The 20,131-nt window shown below is 39.1% G+C and overlaps 1 protein-coding gene across 1 annotated transcript in view; it reads left to right on the top strand.

Moving 5' to 3' along the window:
* Window positions 1–4,653, top strand: part of LINGO2 (leucine rich repeat and Ig domain containing 2) — a 740,823-nt gene extending 736,170 nt beyond the window's left edge. The window contains exon 6 of the mRNA XM_006767047.2: window positions 2,490–4,653. Within this exon, the coding sequence (XP_006767110.1) occupies window positions 2,525–4,345 (1,821 nt within the window). The 5' untranslated portion in view covers window positions 2,490–2,524 and the 3' untranslated portion in view covers window positions 4,346–4,653. The remainder of the gene's footprint in view (window positions 1–2,489) is intronic.
* The last annotated feature ends 15,478 nt before the right edge of the window (window positions 4,654–20,131 follow it).

The following is a 20,131-nucleotide window of genomic DNA, read 5'->3' on the forward strand; positions in this document are numbered from 1 at the left end:
CTTATTAAGATGTTTATTTAATACTATCTTTAATCTATTATGAATCTAAAATGTATTCTTTAGTTCAGTTAGGTTGCCTTTGTGTGTGTTATTTCCTCATCTGTTATTTTTTAAATGCATAAAATTGAACAGGTGGGTTTTTTTCATGATTTCTAGTTTAGTTATAGAAAATGCATTTCAACTCTATTATTATAAAATTATTAAGCTTTCTTCTTGTATTTTTATTCTAAATTTACCTGGAATTTATTTTAGTGAAGTTTATGTGCACTTTTTCCACTCAATATCTAGCCAACTATAGCCAATAATTTTATTTTTCTCACTGAATTAAAGTGCCACCTTTCACATACACTGACTTCTCAAATATATTTTGATGTAATTCCTGATGTTTCTGTCTCATTCACTGTATATTTTTGTATCACTATCATGCTGCTTTATTATAGTTTTAGAAGTTATATTTAAATATCTTATAGGGTAAGTCTGTTTTTATTACCATTTTAATAGCTTCTAATTATTCTCATATTTATATTCTTCAAAATAAACTTTCGAATTTTTCAAGTCCAAAAAGTAATCTTTGTTAGATGTATGTCTATCTAATATCAAATCTTTCTATTAAAATATATAGTATATCCTCCTTTGGTAAGCTTGGATTAGTTCTGTGTATTTCTTGTTAATTCTAAGGAAATTGTGTGATTTTTTTTCCCCAGAGATTCTGTGACTGGAATTATTTTTCACAATAATATTTTCTGTTCTATAATAATGTGAAAAAAAAATTTTTGTAACATGTTGATTTACTTAATTTTCCTATTTGTTAGAATTTTTAAATTAATTTTCTTTAGTTTTCAAGGCAGACATTAATTTGATCTACAAACAATAGTTTTATCACATCTTTTTCAATAATTAGAACTCATATCCTATCGAATAATAGAAAACAGGGTAATTGACTGTACCTTCACTATGCCTCCCAGGGGCTAATCAGCACAATATGCAAATTAACCACCAACAAAGGTGGCGGTTAATTTGCACATGTAGGCTCCAAACAGCAGACTAAAGGCGAGCTGGATCTGTGAAGATGGATGACGGAAGGCGGCTTTGGCCAGAGCGAAGACCTGGGTCCCAGGTGCCGGAGGAAAACCGGTGCTGGCAGCCAGGAGAAGGGAAGGCCTATTGCATGAATTTCTTCGTGCAACAGACCTCTAGTTCTCATCTAATTGATTTTGCTAGCACTTTCTGCATCTTTACCTTGTTTCTACATTTTGGCAACATTTTTCTAGTTATTCACCATTCAGGTTGACCCTGGTTTTTATTTATGGACAATTTGTTTAGACGTAGAGAGATATACCTGCACATAGACAGAGACATATATGTAAACATTGTGATTGGAGACCTGTACTTTTATTAATTGTTCTTTTACAATTCAGGAGTAGACACTGAAGCTTATCAAATACTTTTTTATCTAAAAATATTGCTTTAGAATTGTCACACCTGAGGTAAGGTGTTTATGGGTTAAGTGTACCCCGGGGACCCCAGGCTGAAAAGCACAGCTCAACAACACACCTCCTGTTACTCATGTCTGTTTAAGAATCTGCAGTTAAAGCATGCTCACTTCTGAGCTCATTTGATATCTCTTTGAGTTCAGTTTACAGGTTCACTGGATTTGAACTTGAATATGAAAGAATGATAGCTCATTTATTATTTAAAAACATTTTTCTTAAAATGATGACTCTTCCCACTCTTCAGTATTGAACCTCAGAACTTAAGAAAACATTTTCATCACCATCCCTATGTTGGTGCCTTGTCCTGATGACAAACACAAAGAATTCACAGAGATTTTGAGGATCTTTTTGTTTATCTCAAGAAAGGAAATCCTTTCATACATCAAAGTTACTGAATTCTGAAAGAAGTATACTTTCTAATTAAAAGTTCTTTTTTTAAAGGTTAAAGAACACATTCTATATGTAAAGGAAAGTCTCAAGCTCTTACCCAGGATGTAGATTTTGTTTTGTCTTTGACCCTGTGGCCTGGTGTGTATGGAGCTTCTGTTGGCATCTTTTCGAACACAGGACAACATCCCAAACAGGAGAGGTGCAGACACTGATTCACACTGAACCCGTTTTCTCTTAGTCACTCCCTGCTTTAGTTGTTTGAGTTCAAAATAGAGCCTTTTAGAAAATATATGTGGTTCTGCCTCACAGTCTATGCAGGACAGTGTATAGTCTCTAATAGTTTTCAAACACTGTAATTGTCCTAACTGTAGGAAGCTACTATTGCCACCATTACCTCCATGTTTTAGCCAAGAAAACCGGATTGCAGGGAGGTGAGAAGCTTATCCGAGATCATGCTGCTAATGTTGGAGGCTCTCAGATTTCAGTTCAGATCTACGTGATGCCAAACCCTGCGTCCTTTCCACTGTACTTCTGCCTTTTTGTTTCCCTTTACCTTTCCGTGTGCTGACTCACCTTTTCTTTTCTCTTCTGCCCCTTCCCCTGCAGGCCCGTGACCAAGGCGTAGACTAAGAGGTGGAGTCATGCTTCACCCGGCCATATCATGTTGGCAGCCGTTCCTGGGTCTGGCTGTGGTGTTCATCTTCATGGGGTCCACCATCGGCTGCCCTGCTCGCTGTGAGTGCTCCGCCCAGAACAAATCTGTTAGCTGCCACAGGAGGCGACTGATCGCCATCCCAGAGGGCATCCCCATCGAGACCAAAATCTTGGACCTCAGCAAGAACAGACTGAAAAGCGTCAACCCTGAAGAATTCCTATCATATCCTCTCCTCGAGGAGATAGACCTGAGTGACAACATCATCGCCAATGTGGAGCCAGGAGCGTTTAACAGTCTCTTCAACCTGCGTTCCCTCCGCCTGAAAGGCAATCGCCTGAAGTTGGTCCCATTGGGGGTATTCACGGGGCTGTCCAACCTCACCAAGCTGGACATCAGCGAGAATAAGATTGTCATCTTACTGGACTACATGTTCCAGGATCTGCATAACCTGAAGTCCCTGGAGGTGGGGGACAATGATCTGGTTTATATATCACACAGGGCCTTCAGTGGGCTGCTTAGCTTGGAGCAGCTCACCCTGGAGAAGTGCAACCTCACCGCGGTACCAACAGAAGCCCTCTCCCACCTCCACAGCCTCGTGAGCCTGCATCTGAAGCATCTCAATATCAACACTATGCCTGTGTATGCCTTTAAAAGATTGTTCCACCTGAAGCACCTGGAGATTGACTATTGGCCTTTACTGGATATGATGCCTGCCAATAGCCTGTATGGTCTCAACCTCACCTCCCTCTCGATCACCAATACCAACCTGTCCACCGTGCCCTTCCTGGCCTTTAAACACCTGGTCTACCTGACCCACCTTAACCTCTCCTACAACCCCATCAGCACCATCGAAGCAGGGATGTTCTCTGACCTGATCCGCCTTCAGGAGCTTCACATAGTGGGGGCCCAGCTCCGTACCATTGAGCCACACTCCTTCCAAGGGCTCCGCTTCCTTCGCGTGCTCAATGTGTCTCAGAACCTACTGGAAACTTTGGAAGAGAATGCCTTCTCCTCCCCTAGGGCTTTGGAGGTCCTGAGCATTAACAACAACCCCCTGGCCTGCGACTGCCGCCTCCTCTGGATCCTGCAGCGGCACCCCACCCTGCAGTTTGGCGGCCAGCAGCCCATGTGTGCTGGCCCAGACACCATCCGTGAGCGGTCCTTCCAGGATTTCCACAGCACTGCCCTCTCTTTTTACTTTACCTGCAAAAAACCCAAAATCCGTGAGAAGAAGTTGCAGCACCTGCTAGTGGAGGAAGGGCAGATGGTCCAGTTAGAATGCAGTGCGGACGGGGACCCTCAGCCTGTGATTTCCTGGGTGACGCCACGAAGGCGTTTTATCACCGCCAAGTCCAATGGCAGAGCTACCGTGTTGGGTGACGGCACCTTGGAAATCCGCTTTGCCCAGGACCAAGACAGCGGGATGTACGTTTGCATTGCCAGCAACGCTGCTGGGAACGACACCTACACAGCCTCCCTGACTGTGAAAGGATTCACTTCAGACCGCTTCCTTTATGCCAACAGGACCCCTATGTACATGACCGACTCCAATGACACCCTGTCCAATGGCACCAACGCCAATACCTTTTCCCTGGACCTGAAAACAATACTGGTGTCTACAGCCATGGGCTGTTTCACATTCCTGGGTGTGGTTTTATTTTGTTTTCTCCTCCTTTTTGTATGGAGCCGAGGGAAAGGCAAGCACAAAAACAGCATTGACCTTGAGTACGTGCCCCGAAAAAACAATGGTGCTGTTGTGGAAGGGGAGGTGGCTGGACCCAGGCGGTTCAACATGAAAATGATCTGAGGGTCTGCCACTCACACTTGTGTCTGTGTCCTTGTCCGTAACCAGCAGGACAACCTGGCGCAGTCAATTACTAGGTTGAAAGGCAGCTGAGTGCAGCTGCCCCTGTGTCAGAGCAGGGTCTGTGGAAGCAGGAGGACTGCTTAACGGAGATGCTCCACCTAGAGGCAGGCAGGCTGGTGTCAAGGCCCTTCACACAGTGGGATACTAATTGTTTGCATTGCAAATATTGGCATTCTGGGGATCTCAGTAAGGAACCTGAACCTTGGCTCACGCTCCTGGACAGTTATTCAACATTTTCTACCACTGCAGAAACAAAAGAAAAAATTAAGAGGAACAACCTACAATGTAGGATTTACATATTCAAAAGACACATTTGTCTAAAATATACTCTACCGAAAAATTTGTATCTATGATTACCCTTTATTAAGTCCTTGCATCATACCATATTGTTGGTTCAACACCACAAAGAAATCAATATATTCTTTACTCTTCCTTTTTTTTTGAAACATATATGCTGTATATGTTTTAAAGCAATATGAATGAGAGGTTGTGCTTTTAGTTACTCACCACTATAGATCCAAGTGTGATTTCACCTTCCTTTACATCAGATAACCCTGAGACCAGATCCCCGGAGTTGTGGGTGGAGATGTGTTGAAAGATGCATTTGTCTGATGTAGGGTGCCAAGAAATAGGACCCAAGGCAAAAACTGCTCAACTCTGTTAACTTCTGTTACTATAAATAAAGGCATGTGCCTAGTTTTGATACAGAATGGAATATTTTTTATACTTGTGATATCACACTGGACCAGTTTACTGTAACCAAGCCCTTGGTTTCTCCAGGAGCTGGTAGGCCACTAGTTGTACCTGTAAAATGAAGGTAGGTGGTAAGAATGAAAACAATCCATTTAATGACAACTTGATATTTCTTCCATCAGTTGCTACTAATGGGTTAATAGGAAATGAAAGAGCATATAATTATTATGTAGTATGCTCATGGGGTACTATTCACCTCATAACTAAGATCAAGAATTCAGATGTTCAAGAGCTCTCTGGATAAGTTCTTCTCAGATGCCAACACAAACCAGGGTGATCCATGCATAACATGATGTTAATACAACTAAGAGGCCGCTTAAAACATGATAGCTGTCTGAAGACTGAAGTGTTGCCAAAGGAAGCATCTAGCAGCTCTGATGCTGTCTATCCAAGTACTAGAGACAAAGTATTACTTTGAATGGGCAACTTCAGGGTTTCTCCCTGCTTCCTTACTAAGTAAATAATTGGTTTTTGTTTTGGAAATTATCCTGTGTAGGCCAAGAGGAATCTGTCTTGTTTTTAAAGAAGTGAGGACAACAAGGTGGATTAAAAAGTGCTTACCCATTTTTCCCCTCTGACACAAGGATATTGCCAATTTAATTTGTATTAATGATTGTTACTCAACGTTAAAATATTATAGTTTGTTTTTCAAATGGCATCATGCCATTGCTACCTGTGATCTGGTTCAAGTAAGATATAATTTGCTAAATGTTGAGTGAATGGATTTTCAAAACATATTCATATGATCTCAGAAAGCATTGGATATAGAGAGAGTATTTATAAAATATGATCTATTTAACAGCACAGAATAGAGAGGAAATTCCTACATTTTGTACATGTTGAGAGAGACCTGAAAATGAGCCCCCTTTTGGATAGCATATAAGCTGGAATACAAGGATTGCTTCTTCACATCAGATTGTGGGTTTGACATTCAAAATCTGGCATTGTTTCAATATTTAAAATCTTGAGTAACTTTAATAAAATTAAGTTGCCCCAATAAAAAAGTGACAGGTCCAGAAATTGTCTTGCCAATTGGCTAAACCCGTTCTCCCTTAATAAAGGGTGGAAAATGAGATAAAAATTGAAGACTTGCCTGTTTGAGTCATTTGTGATTTGACTTACCTGATGATTATCATAGATCTTTCAGAAATTAGTTCTCCAATTGTATAATTACCTCGTTTTATCTAACAATACAAATCAAGATCTGTTGTAAATTCTAGAAAAATTCCAACTTCTGTGCAAAAGGAATGGGTCTTTCAAATTTAAAACAAACAAAAATAGAACAAAGATAAAGAAGGTAAAGTAGAGAAATAGTCTATCTTAATTTTTCAGTATTGTGTGGAGAAAATACTTAATTGTCCAACAACAAAGACAGAAACATTGAACCATTAATTAAAGGGCTTTGTAATTTAACTGTTTTCAGTCAAAATTGATTTAAAAAATCACGTATAAAATTGGATTAAAGTGAATCCATCTTTGAAAAGATTTAGTTTAAAAAAAAGTTATTCCATTGGCAGAGGAGAGATTACACTCTCTCAGGGTTTCCATATTCTGGTCCATGGAAAAATAGTTACTAAGATATTAATAACCATTCTTCCAAAAAACAGTCCCATTGGAGAATGCTGCATTCTATAACCACCTCTTAGAAGTTCAAAATCTATGTTAGCCTAGTAAATATTCCAAAAATTCATGTAAACGAGATTTTTCTTTAATATTGTTTGTTTGGGGGTTTCTCTAACTTATTTGAGCATGGTGCACTTCTTTTCGTGTTGTAACTGTTATCTGGGAAAACCAGTTCTGCAGAACCCACTTTGGTCAACATTAAACTAAAAAGTAGTACTCTTCTGAAATACTCCTAAACCCAATGTTCCAATGAAAGAAAAATTACGTACTTGAATTGGACTCCAGTAGATTTAAAAAAGCATACTTCTTGTATAACTGATCTGATTATAAAAATGTACTGGCCAGATATTTCTAGGAGAACTTTCTGTATGCAGCATCATAATCATGGATTTATAGGTAATTGGTCATTTAATGTTCTACTCTCTCACAGTTGGTGCAGATCTTAGGTTCCCTTATACATCTGCAAAGCTCTCACCTTGGGCTCCACTACCTGGAGTTCTGGGCTCTAGGATTCAGTTTCACAAAAGGAACTTCCCCTTCAGATTACCTCTTTGTAAGATCTAACTAGATCATGGCAGAGACTAACAGCTCAGACCAGCACATGGCCAAATTTTCCCATTAGGAGCTATCTCTGAGTCATCATCTTCCCAGAGGATTTATCTCTTAAGAAGTTGTTTAGCCCAGCAGTTAGTACTAGGGTGACCAGTTCTTTGTCTGTGTATATTCAGCATTTCCAGAAAAGTATTTGTTCTCTCTAGACATTAAATCTCTAGAAGGAAGAATTGCCTGACTAGAGCCCTGATGGTCTGAAACAATTGACCCATGTTCCAAAATGTCTGAAACCATATTAGAGTATCATAACTTACCAAATGATTTGCTTATGTGTTGCTGGCAAAGGATTTCTCCTCTTGCATATTCTCATGTTACTCACTTCTTAAAACCTCTTTCATTTTCTTTGTGTTTATGAGTTTTCCAAATATTCCCAAAGTTTGAAAATGCCAAGTGTTGTATTGCCAAGACTTGTACTTCCTAGTTTCTGAGGACACTTGTCAGAACTCCAATTTTGTTCAACTTTCTAGAAAGTTTGCTCATCACCAACAACTCCCCAGTAGGACAAAGACATTCAGAATTTACTCTGTTTAGGTGGATTCTTTTTTCTTTGTTCTGACAAATTTTCTGTTCTCAGTTCTTAGAGGAGCTCAGAATTACAACCTGCTATGGCTTTTTAGAAAAATATTTAAATTGCACCTGCATTGAAGCCGGCCTTTTGTCATTCTCCAAGACTCCAGTAGGAACCAAATATCTGTACGAAAGAGAAGATGTGATCTTGGAGAAGATAAATTGAGAAGAGGCCCAAGTAAATTAACTGACCTTGCCAAGGTCTCCCTTCATCAGCATGTCTGTCAAGACATTCGTTGTAACTTCAGGGACTGTGCTCAGAAGCTGTTCAACAACACAGAATGTGTCTTGGGGCTTTCTAGAAAAGAACAAAAATACATTATTTTCAGTTTAGAAGGCTAAGAAGTGACAAAAGATATACCAAAAGTTTAAAAAGAAAGGTTGGAGAAAGACACGTGGATCCATTTTAATTATATTGCCTTTATTACTAATTTTGATAGTTTTCTTCTAACTAAAGACAGATCAGAGCTTATGTTCTTCTTTAACTTTCATGGGTGTCTTTTATATCAGTTCCCTGTGTCCTGCTCAACTTTATATAGCTCACATGAGCTATTCCACATGGATTTGTGGCATGTGAGCCTAGTAACAAAACCTTTGGGACCAAAGCCATTCACTCTACTTGGTAATTGGGCAAATATTGATCATCTTTGTTACTGGGATTAAGGTATGAGACACTCCCCATTAGACTATACATCATATGTCTGGTTATTTCCACTGGCTTTGCAACACTGGCTTTGGATGTTCCATCCTTCCTGATAAAAATCCTTGATATTTTCTGACTGAAGAGTTTTGGAGTTATTCTGCCTTTATGTGTGGAAGGCCTGGAGGGACGAAATATTATCTGACTTCCTGATTTTAGAATTGCATCTTTAGGTTAGGCAACAGAGGGTGCTTCTTAGTACTTTCGCACACTTGACATGACTCTCTCAGTTACTCCCTCAAGAGCCATTCCCATTCTCAGTTAGAGCCTGCTCATTCTCACTCCAGCAAAAGTAAGACAACGGGAAGGACAACTTCGCAACGTAAGTCTACAAGGTCAAAATGATAGCCTTGACATTTAGGCAACTTACCTAACAAAAACTGTGTCTAGGGCCATAAGCCTGGACTTGTAAGGTGTTACCCAAGTAAACTATGCTTTAAATGAACAATGATAGGTTTTCAAATCTGAAGTTGGTTTGTCTGTTTTGGGAGCAGTTGACTGTAGCTGCAAATGTTCTAAAAAAAAAAATGTTAGAGAATAAAAACTGCTTATCTTGTGTAAGCTTTTCAACAGATTGCCCAAAATAAAATATTTGCAGCCAAAAAAAAGACATGATTTAAGAAGTTTGTAAAAAGTTTGTTTTTTTTAAAGCAGGCCTGGAACTGATGTTCCTCTGATCAAAACAAGTGTGCATGTGCTCCAGAGTGCCCTTCTCCTTTGCCAAATCCTTCAATATCTCTTCCTCTCCCTGGAGAACACCCTGAACAGGAGGAGGGAAACAGCAGAGATTGCTACCTGCCCTGAGACAGCCCACGGAGAGATGAGAGCTCTGGTGTGCCCCCACAGCTCCCTTTCCTGACACCACACTGAAATGCCCCCTTGTTCCCCTCTGCCTCACTCACCACTGTGGCCTTCCAGCCGCTGTGGTATCTCACCAATGAGCACTCCCTCCAGGGATGTCTTCTTTCATTGGCACTCAGAAATTCTTGGGTAATTGTTAAACTGGAAATTGCTTTAAAAATGAACCCTCCAGCCTATCTCACATAACACTTTAAAAGTGATTATGTGATTACTATTCACAAAATCACAAACTGACAGCAATCTGCAGGTTAAGTGATTCTGATTCTCTCTCTCTCTCTCTCTCTCTCTCTCTCTCTCTCTCTCTCTTTCTCTCTCTCTCTCTTCCCCCCCCCTCCCCCTCTAGAAGCAGGTGGATTAGTATAAAGCCAGCCTTAAGTAGAAGCTTATTTATAGCCTTAGCAAAATGAGACAAGAGCTGGTACAATCAAGAAAGCCTGCATATTTTAAGGAAGTCTTTACTTTTAATATGCAAAACAGCCATTAGCCAACAACAAAAATGCAAATTTACTTTCCACTAAATTGGTTAACTATATTAATTCCAATAAAGTTCAAAAGATATCTTTCCATATTGAAAATGGGTCACAGTAAAAAAAATTTGTGCCTATTCTACAAAGGCAAAAAAAAAAGCAGAAATGTTGTTGCCATGTTAACTTTCTTCATTTTGTTGCACACCTCCTATTCTAAATTGCTTTAATATCATTACTCTCCACTAAAAGATAATATAATCTACACTACCACATAATTAATATGATTAAACAAGAGATTAATTCAGACATGAAAAAAATATTCTCCCAATCTCTACAGCAACATGTGTCCAGCTACACATAGATTCATATACATATCTATGTGACAGCAAAGGACAGGAATTGAGTCATGGATAGACCTTGTTTAGAGAATATTTGTATGAAAACATGCTCTTTTCCTCTCGTTATAAAATCAGGTACACCACACACATATGCATTGTCTTTTTCTGTTTTCCACTTGGTGTGGAATGCCCCAAATCATAATTAATTGAAAAGTTATTGTTTATATATACATATATAAATATGTGGGGGAGGGTGGTATTTTTATGTGTTTAAAATGTAACTGTTTTAAAAGTTGATAAGCTTGAGCAAGATGGGGGAAAACAGAATGTGTGTCTATGTTTTTCTTTAATGTCTTTTATCAAAACCTATTCTGGGAACATCCCATGATTGAAAGTACTAAACCAACAACCTACAAACTTTTTTTTAAAATGCCTGTTATCTTGTTTTTATTTGCAAAATATTAGTGCTAATGACAAAAGTACAATGATTTAGGTTTGCATCTCATTGACTAGTATTATTGATTTCTTATTGTGGGCATGTCTTTTAATATGTAAAAATAAGTTCTTATTAATATGTGAAATAAGTTAAAAAACAAAGGGCTTAAGCATCTGACATCTCAGTTAAATCCATTGGGGAATAATTAAGAAATGAAACATAATAAAAGACAATTGGAGTCACATGTTAGAAAAGAACTCCTTATTGAGAGAAGTTATATGAACTTTACAGGAAACATTATATTACTTAAACATCTTTAGCACTGTTATTAGATCAGATAATTTCTAGCCCAGCGGTTCTCAAACTGTGGGCCGCCAACCTGTGGGTCGCGACCCTTTTGGGAGTAGAACAACCCTTTCACAGGGGTCGCCATCAGAAAACACATATATAATTACATATTTTTTGTGATTAATCACTATGTTTTAATTATGTTCAATTTGTAACAATGAAAATACATCCTGCATATCAGATATTTACATTACGATTCATAACAGTAGCAAAATTACAGTTATGAAGTAGCAATGAAAATAATTTTATGGTTGGGGGTCACCACAACATGAGGAACTGTATTAAAGGGTCGCGGCATTAGGAAGGTTGAGAACCACTGCTCTAGTAAAAGAAGTAGGTCCAGGGAATGGGAATCTAATGTGTGTTGGTGGATACCACTCAGAGAGGAATACAAGGCCAGGCTATCTGGTTCTAGGCAACATTTCCAAGGCCATGGTATGACCTGCTGGATATCCAAGTCTAGGTAATATCAACCAAACTATAAATACATTCTACTTTAATGAAGATAAATCCTGTATCACTTGCAAAATTATCTCATCTGCATTTGACTTGGTTACATAAACCATTAATGACTACAGACATGACTTTAGGTATGAAATATATTTAAGCAAGAACTGAAGAGTTCAGCAAGCCATACAGACAACACCATCACATAGTTTTTCTCTCTGAGTTAGCTTCTACTCAGCCAACTATCAGTGATTCAAGACACTGCAAGATAGAAAGGCACACACAAAAATAGAGAAATATTTTATCTCATCCTCAAGCAAATTGGTAACAAGGGGAAGAGAGGGTTGTTTAGTGTTAAAGAGGAAAAATACTGAAAGTGTAAAAACTACATTTGTTCAATCTTTTTGTTGAGAATGAACATGCTCTCTCCATATCTTTAGTACTTAAAGGAATAGGCTTTAGGGAGATGAGCTGAGTTAGTGGTCATCCTTTGATACCATCTACACACACACACACACACACACACACACACACACACACACACACACACCATATCTTGCTAGATGCCTTCCAGTGAAAAGGGAATAGTGGAGGAAAAAGTGCAAAGCTGGCAGGAATGGTATCCGTAAGCCCTACTGCTAAATGATCAGAAAGCCTGGATTCACCTCCAGGCAGCAGCATATACTTAAATTCTGAGACCCTTAGCAAGACATTCACAAAATTTCCCCTTAGCTATTCTTTAATTGCAAAATGAAGAGCTTGCTGCCAGAAGGGAATTCCTTCCTGAAGACTTTCTGATAATGTCAGAGCTGCTGGGGGAGAAGTCATGTTTGACTATTTTATACACTACTGAACTAGCATGGCTAAAGCCAAGAGAGTTCTCATGAACACAGTTTAAATGCATTGAGTATATCCCTTTGCCAATAGATGCATCACAAGTTACATAAACTCACTGATCAGGGATATGTTTCTAGTACTCCAGGACTTGTTCTAAAACAATGAGAAAAGGAATATACAATGAAGTCACTTTTTTTAAATGAAACTAAATTTGCATTTGACTCAGCAGCCTTACTCTGGCATGTGCTGCTTCCTACCTTTGGGAGCCCATCATAGTTTTATATTTCTGGGTTTTTTTTGTTTGGTTTTATTTTGATTTTTGTTTCTTTTTTTTCATTTTCATTGGTCATAAGCATACTGTTCCAACTAGCTGCCTGTTAATATTCCTGTGTCATTTGATGTAGTCAAAATAAAAGTTATGAATTCCTACCTACTCCCTTTAAGGCAGATATGTTTATTATAGAACCCAACTGTCTTTTCCTAATTACCTCATTGTCAGGCCTAAAACTCAGGACATGAAGATTAATGTGGAATAAGGCCAAGTGAAGGAGGAAACAGAGAAACCTTAATGGGATTCCTGAGGAGAAAGTCGCTTAGGAACTCTGCCACTGACTGATGGAAAACCTGAAAACACTGAGGGCTTGTCACTCTGGTGCCTTTCATCAACTCTTACGAACATCCAAATGCAGAAATTATGATCCTCTATTGAAAAAAAATTGGATTGAGAAAGAAATCCTTTAGTATAGCTATGCAGATATTGTTTCATTTCATAATACTCTAAACTGGGTAAATCAGAATGTTAGGACACATCAACAAATCTCTCTAAATAGTACATCTATTTTAACGCCACACACACACATATTACTAAGAACCATCTAAAGAAAGAAAAGGGAAAAGGAAGGTGGAAAATATGTGGCTTAACTGCGGATGTTTACTATTCTGTGTGTCCTCTCATAAGGAGAACAGTACCAGAACTCAATCACAACAAGTCAGGGCCTGAGAGATGAAAACCCAAGGAGAGTCTTCATACAAACAACATACTACTTGTTAGGTTACCTCTTTGCTGGAAAGACCTAAATCTTACATGTGATTGCAGAAGTTAGGTCTATAGTGAATAATTTTGTTCACTGTCACATTGGGAGATAAATTTACTTACCAGACCCCACAGAGGTAACACTTATATGAGCCACTTCTAATTACAGCATCAATAGTCATATCTTTAATCACAGTTGATCAAGTATGCTGGTACCATAGCACAGAAGCAACTCACCACATTTAATCTCACCATGAGCTATAAGCTGGATGTACAAAAGAATAAGAGGTTAATCTACTTTATACATTCAGGGCTGGCACAGAATGAGATAAACACTTTTTTAAATGCACACAAATCCATACCATGGCATCCAGAGTTTTGTTAAACCTATCAGTTGAAACACCCATGGGGGTTTAATTCACTAAGTACAGAACAAGTGTGCAATGCAGAGAGATTACAAGTCAGCTCCACCATCTTGACTTCTACAAGCTCTTCTATTTGACAACACCCGAAGAATTTGGCCACCTCCATTTTAGTGGTCTCAAGAGCCTTCCATGGCCCTGAATAAGAAATGTTCTGGGATTGACAAGGGACTGGTTTCAATACATGGCAGCTGTTTTCTGTCGTGAGTCTTCAGGAGGAAAAAAATGGGTTCACCGAAATGGAAAGTACTTCAAAAGTTGGTGAATCAACAGAAGAGTGATTCATTGTTTTAGTTCAATGTATTTTCTTTTTTTAATATATTCTTATTGATTGAAGAGAGGAAGAGAGAGGGACAGATAGAAACATCAATGAGAGAAAAGCATTGTTCAGCTGCTTCCTACATGCCCCACAATGGGGATCGAGCCCATCACCCAGGCATGTGCCCTGACTGGGAATTGAACCGTGACCTCCTGGTTCATAGGTCAATGCTTTACCACTGAGTTACACAAGAATTTCTTTTCAATGTATTTTCAAAATAGCATTTGATAAGAACTGGAGAGCACATACTTTTCAAATGAATGACAATGAGGATATAGGTATACACAAGAGAATTTCATTTTGAAGGAAAAGGAATATAGTACTGTCTCTAATATTAATCTTCATAGTTTGGGTTCTAAACCAACAAGTATACAAACTCTATATTAAAAATTATTTTAAATAGCTGTGTATTTATATCCTTTTAATGCCGCAAGTATTAGCTTGAAGACATGGCCTCAGATAATTCAGAAATGTAAACTCCTTATCCTTGATTAGAAATTGGAAATCAGATTTCTCTAGCTTTTGTTTTAAAATATGTAGAAAATTTAATTTTCCACTTATCCAAGCACAATCTTCATTAATTCATTCTTTCCTTCATCTATTTAACCGTGCAACATCTGAGTATCTATTACATAATAGCTGAACAGCACATCAATAAATAAAGTCATTATCAAAATTTGATCCAAACTTTAATTCTGCATTGCTCCAAATTAACTTCTTTGGCTTCCATGTTGACCACAACCTATTTCTCATCCTATCATCCAAATCAGATGGTTTAGAGATGGGCCTTAGTGTCCAACTGGCCAGGCACTAATCTGGCTTTAAGACCTACCTGCTTTAATGATCCACTCTCAGGGAGTCAGAATAGTTACCTACAAAATAGACAAGGATCTGGAGTTAGAGTCCCCAGGACTCTCACTGGGTTCCTGTTTCTTTATGGACCAGCTACTTAACAGCTCTGTATCCCCATCTCTCAAAATGACCATAACACTACCTACCTCGCCAGGGTGCTGTGAGGCTTACAGGGAAAGCATGAGGGAATGGTGGGTAGAATTTGGGGCCTACTACTAAGGTGGTACAGGCTGAAGCTGGACGAAGTCATTGAGTATGCACCCCTCTCCCCCTGGGAGTCCCAGGTCTGCCATGATATGCCTACTCCCTTTACAGCTAGCATCTAAAACAGCATTGACCATCAATTGGCTTGGTTTATCTTTCATATTACCTCTACATGAAATCTACAAGATTCATCACAACCCCTCCCCCTTTTCTCTTTGAGAGATACTGACTTAGAAAAATTACTAATTTCAACAAAGTATAGTAAAATATTTCGCTTCTAGGTGCTGGGGGTGAGTGAACAGTTATTTATTTTAATATGAAACAAGAGTTTGGATGGATATCTTTATGGGGATGAGTTTTATTGGAGAAATTTATTGCCTGGGGCTTTCAGTTGTTTTCAGTCTGACTTCCCAGCTCTCTGCACCATTGTTTTAAAGTATATCTCCTTCCCCTTTTATTGGAAGGGAAACTACAATCCTCCTCATTTCCGATTATTCTTTTCATGCAGTCTGTTTTGCTCAAAGGACAAATTCTTTTCACAACTGTTGTAATTATTTTCCTATAGAGGCCATTGTAATGGCCACATTGTTTAGCTAAGCCCTATTGTCTTGGTGTCCTTCAACATTGTCAGTTGCTTTAAAATACAGGGGTGGGAGGGGAGCTAATAAGCACATTGTTGTAATTGTTTTATATGTTTGAACTGTCTTATCAGAAAACACGGTTATGAATTCATCTGTTGAGACACAAAAATAAAATACTTTCCTAAAACATTATATTTAGTTTTGAATGTTCTAAAACACTATTTTTTCCATCTTTTTAATGTTTCATTAATAGTGTTGCATTATTAATCATATAAGAAAAAGTTTAGCCTTCTCTTATATTCACTGGTATGGCTCAGTTCTCTATTATATATCCTTGGAAAACAATAAAATGAAACTGTTCCAGGTTTAGAATTGAAAGAAATGAAGAGCCCATTCTGAGGGATCTGCATTTATACCCATACAAGCAGATGGGTATAAAAAAATAGGCCATCCAAGGTATATTTCATTTTTGTTTTGTTTTTTTCAGCAAAAAGTAAATTAAAAATGTCATTGCAAGTGATGGGAAATAATCAGGAGATATTATTTTTCTCAGTTAGGAAATTTAAGAAATGGGATAAAGATAATCGAGTTTGACTAAAAACAAATCTCTAGCCAAGGTCTTACCATAGTAATTTAGAGAAACTGATTTTTTTTAAGCCAAACATCATTTGTATCTTATCTTTGGCGCCATAACAAAATACTATAGACGGAGTGGCTTAAACGTCAGAAATTTATCACATTCCTGGAAGCTGGAAGTCCAAACTCAAGATGTGAGCAGAGCCAGTGTCTGGGAGGGCTCTGCCCTGGGCTGCAGACAGCTACTTTCTCACTGTGTCCTCACATAGCCTTTCTTTGATGCACTGCATGCAGGGAAAAGAAGATGCTTACTTTCTTTTCCCTCTCTCTCTCTCTCTCTCTCTCTCTCTCTCTCTCTCTCTCTCTCTCTCTTTCTCACTCTCTTCTATTTTTTAAATATATTTGTATTGAATTCAGAGAGGAAGGAAGTGGGAGAGAGAGATAGAAATATCAATGATGAGTGAGAATCATTGATTGACTGTCTCCTGCACACCCTCTACTGGGGATCAAGCCCACAACCTGGGCATGTGCCCTGACTGGGAATCCAACTGTGACCTCCTGGTTAATAGGTCGATGCTCAGCCACTGAGCCACGTTAGCCAGGCTCTTTTTCTTTATAAGGCCACCAATCCTATCTGATTAGGACCCCATCTCCATGACCTCATTTAACCGTAATTTCCTCCTAAAAGCCCTATCTCCAAATGCAACACATTGGGGGATAGAGCTTCAACCTGTGAATTTGGGGGGAGGGGACACAGAAGAGTCCATAGCAGTTGGTTTTTGCATATTCAGCAAAGTGCTACATCATCTTTATTTACCAATAGCATGTCAGACGGTATACGATATTGGAAGGTGAGTTAGGGAAGTCAATATAAACAAGTAAGATAAATTGAGACAGGTTTCAATAAGGAGTAAAAACCCGGTCCTGGTTTCACTTGCTTTACTGCTCTTCCACTCTTCCAGACTCTGGCATAGGGGCACTATTTTGGGGGCAATCACGTATGATTTCATTCTATATCACCAAAGTCCTTAAAGAGCCACGCCTTTAGCTCATCATCCCCAGAGTTATGTTGTCATTTCTCAAAAACCTTAACTTCTTATTCAATAACATTAATTAACTTCTTTCTAGAACACCCATCCCTCTTCTCATGCTCCTCTCAAACCTGAAGTTCTTGTTTGACTATTCCCTCTCCTCGACCCACTAGAGAAAACATTATACAGATTCTATTTTCAAGGGAAAAGATACAGCACTATTCTTCTCAGGGTGAAATTGACTCACATTCCAGGTCAGCCGTACCATTTTCAGTAGGCAGACTGGCTCACCCATGTTTGTGTTAAGACCATTTGCTTGAGCTGAAGAGTCCTACTGAATATGCTGGAGAGACCCAAACTGTTTGAAGAAGATAAATGAAAACTTGCTCAAGATGCCCACACGCTTCCCTGTAGCTATTGCTACTGGCTTTGCAGATAGTGCAGAACCTGGTGCCAGGCTCCGTGTGATAAGCCAGCATTCATCCGCTTTACTCAAGAGGTTCCCAGTGAACCAAAATGCTATGTGGGAGGATGCATAGACTATAGAGTTCCCAAAACTGGGAGAAGTCAGGAAGAAAGAGAACAATTTTTTTCAAGATTCTATTTGTGTTTGCAAACTAGATTCCCTCACATGAAACACTGTGTTCTAAGCCTTTTATGAACACTGAACAGGTCCAGAGTCCTGGCCTATCTTGGCTGTGGCAATTTCCGAGGCTGCCATTTGAATTTCTAAAACCCTCACATCTGACCGTTTGGCTCTGCTTCTCACACATTCCTCTTCCACAGGCCCAGGACAGGATACATGTCACTGAAGGAGTTAACAGGGGGTCATTTTATTTTATTTCTTCCAATTATAATATATGCTGGTTCATTGTAAGAAATCTGGGACATACAGAGAGATCTAGAAAAAAATCTATGCCCACCTTTCAGAGGAAAATAGTTATTATTACAGTATAATCCAGCCGTGGGCAAACTACAGCCCATGGGCTGGATCCAGCCCGTTTGAAATGAATAAAACTATTGAAAAAAAAGACCGTACCCTTTTATGTAATGATGTTTACTTTGAATTTATATTAGTTTACACAAACACTCCATCCATGCTTTTGTTCCGGCCCTCCGGTCCAGTTTAAGAACCCATTGTGGCCCTCGAGTCAAAAAGTTTGCCCACCCCTGGAATAATCCCTTTTGATCTTTTCAGAATAATAACCTAGTTTATAAAATAGAGTTAAAATGATCCACTGCCACCATGACTCCTTCCTCTTCCACTCTTTCTTCTCCTCCTGAACTTCCTTCTTCTGTTTTCCCTACTTCTCTCCACGAAACATTCCAGAAATAACCTGCCTACTTCCTCACCACTCTACTCAGGACCTCAGAGAAGGGTTCCGGGAAAGTCCTCTGTAGTGACCATGATGGGAACTGTATCCTTAAACATTAAAAAAAAAAAAAAAAGTACTCTTACTCAGACCCTGTTCCTTTTTGAAATCTACACAAAGATACTAGAGGCAATAATGGCTACCAATTAGCAGACACCGAAATTTTACAAAAACAAGCTCATTAATCTTCGTGAAAGCCATAGAATTGAGCACTATCTTCATCGTTTTATAGAATCCATCCACTTTCTACTCTGCCATGTTGTCTCTCAACTCTGAATCTTTTCTAAGTAGAGCAAAACCTTAAGATCTATCATAAGGAGACTTCTGGATGCACATGACATCCAGCTTCTAGCGCTTCCCTTGCTATTTCTTCAGATTCTAATTGTTTTTGTGCTCCCCTCTCCCATGCCCCAGCACCCACACACACACCATCCCCACCACCTGTATCCCTTATTCATTCCCTGTGTTCTTTGCAAAAACTTCCATCTTGTGAACGCTCTTATTGCTAATGTGGATCTAACAAGGGATGCTCTGAAAATGCGATTGTATTTGGTATTAATTAAAAACTAAATGATAGTTCAGTGTATGCTTTGTTTGCCTGCTTGTAAAAGCTTACTGACTAGCTTAACATGCAAAGGGACATTTTTCTTCTCTGAAGTTATCATCTAGTAACTGTGATCACAGCCACCACAGGGGAAAGGGTTGTTGCTCCTCCTCACCTTCAAAAATCTCCTGCCCTCATAATTAATAAAATGCCCTTTTTATTGGCTCATTTGGGAAGTTGGTTATGTAATCCTAATACAACCAAATTGGCTGATTGTTTCTGTTGTGTGTGTTTTCCTGACATATTTTTCTGGATGAGAATGGGATTTTCCTGGAATTGAAGTAAAACAGAAGATAAAACTAGACTGTGCCACCCACAGGGAGAGAAAACCCCATCTGCCCTTCCCAGGAAATCATCTCTGTGTGTCCTGCAGGACTCCTATTCTCTTACAGAGAAGAGCCAGTCTTGGGGTAAGTGAAACACTGACTCATATTTGCCTAATTTGAGAACATTGGTATTGAGTCTGGCTGAAAACTGCTCATTGGAAAAGGAGAGCGGTAGAGACAGCTGTCTCCACCTAGAGGTTAATGACGCAGAAGGGCACCATGTGGCAACTCTGTCCCAACAGCCCTCACAACCACCTCCCTCCCACCCCTCCTCAAGGATGAAAGCTCCTTCTGACTGCCAGTGGTTGCCTGCTGGTGAGCGAGGCAGTCCAAGCACACCACTGGACATTCATCTCACTCAGAGACAGAGAAGAATGACAGAGTGATTTCAACACGGAAAGCGTAACGTATTATTG

Source organism: Myotis davidii, unplaced genomic scaffold, assembly GCF_000327345.1.
Source record: "Myotis davidii unplaced genomic scaffold, ASM32734v1 scaffold1359, whole genome shotgun sequence".
Lineage (NCBI taxonomy): Eukaryota > Metazoa > Chordata > Mammalia > Chiroptera > Vespertilionidae > Myotis > Myotis davidii.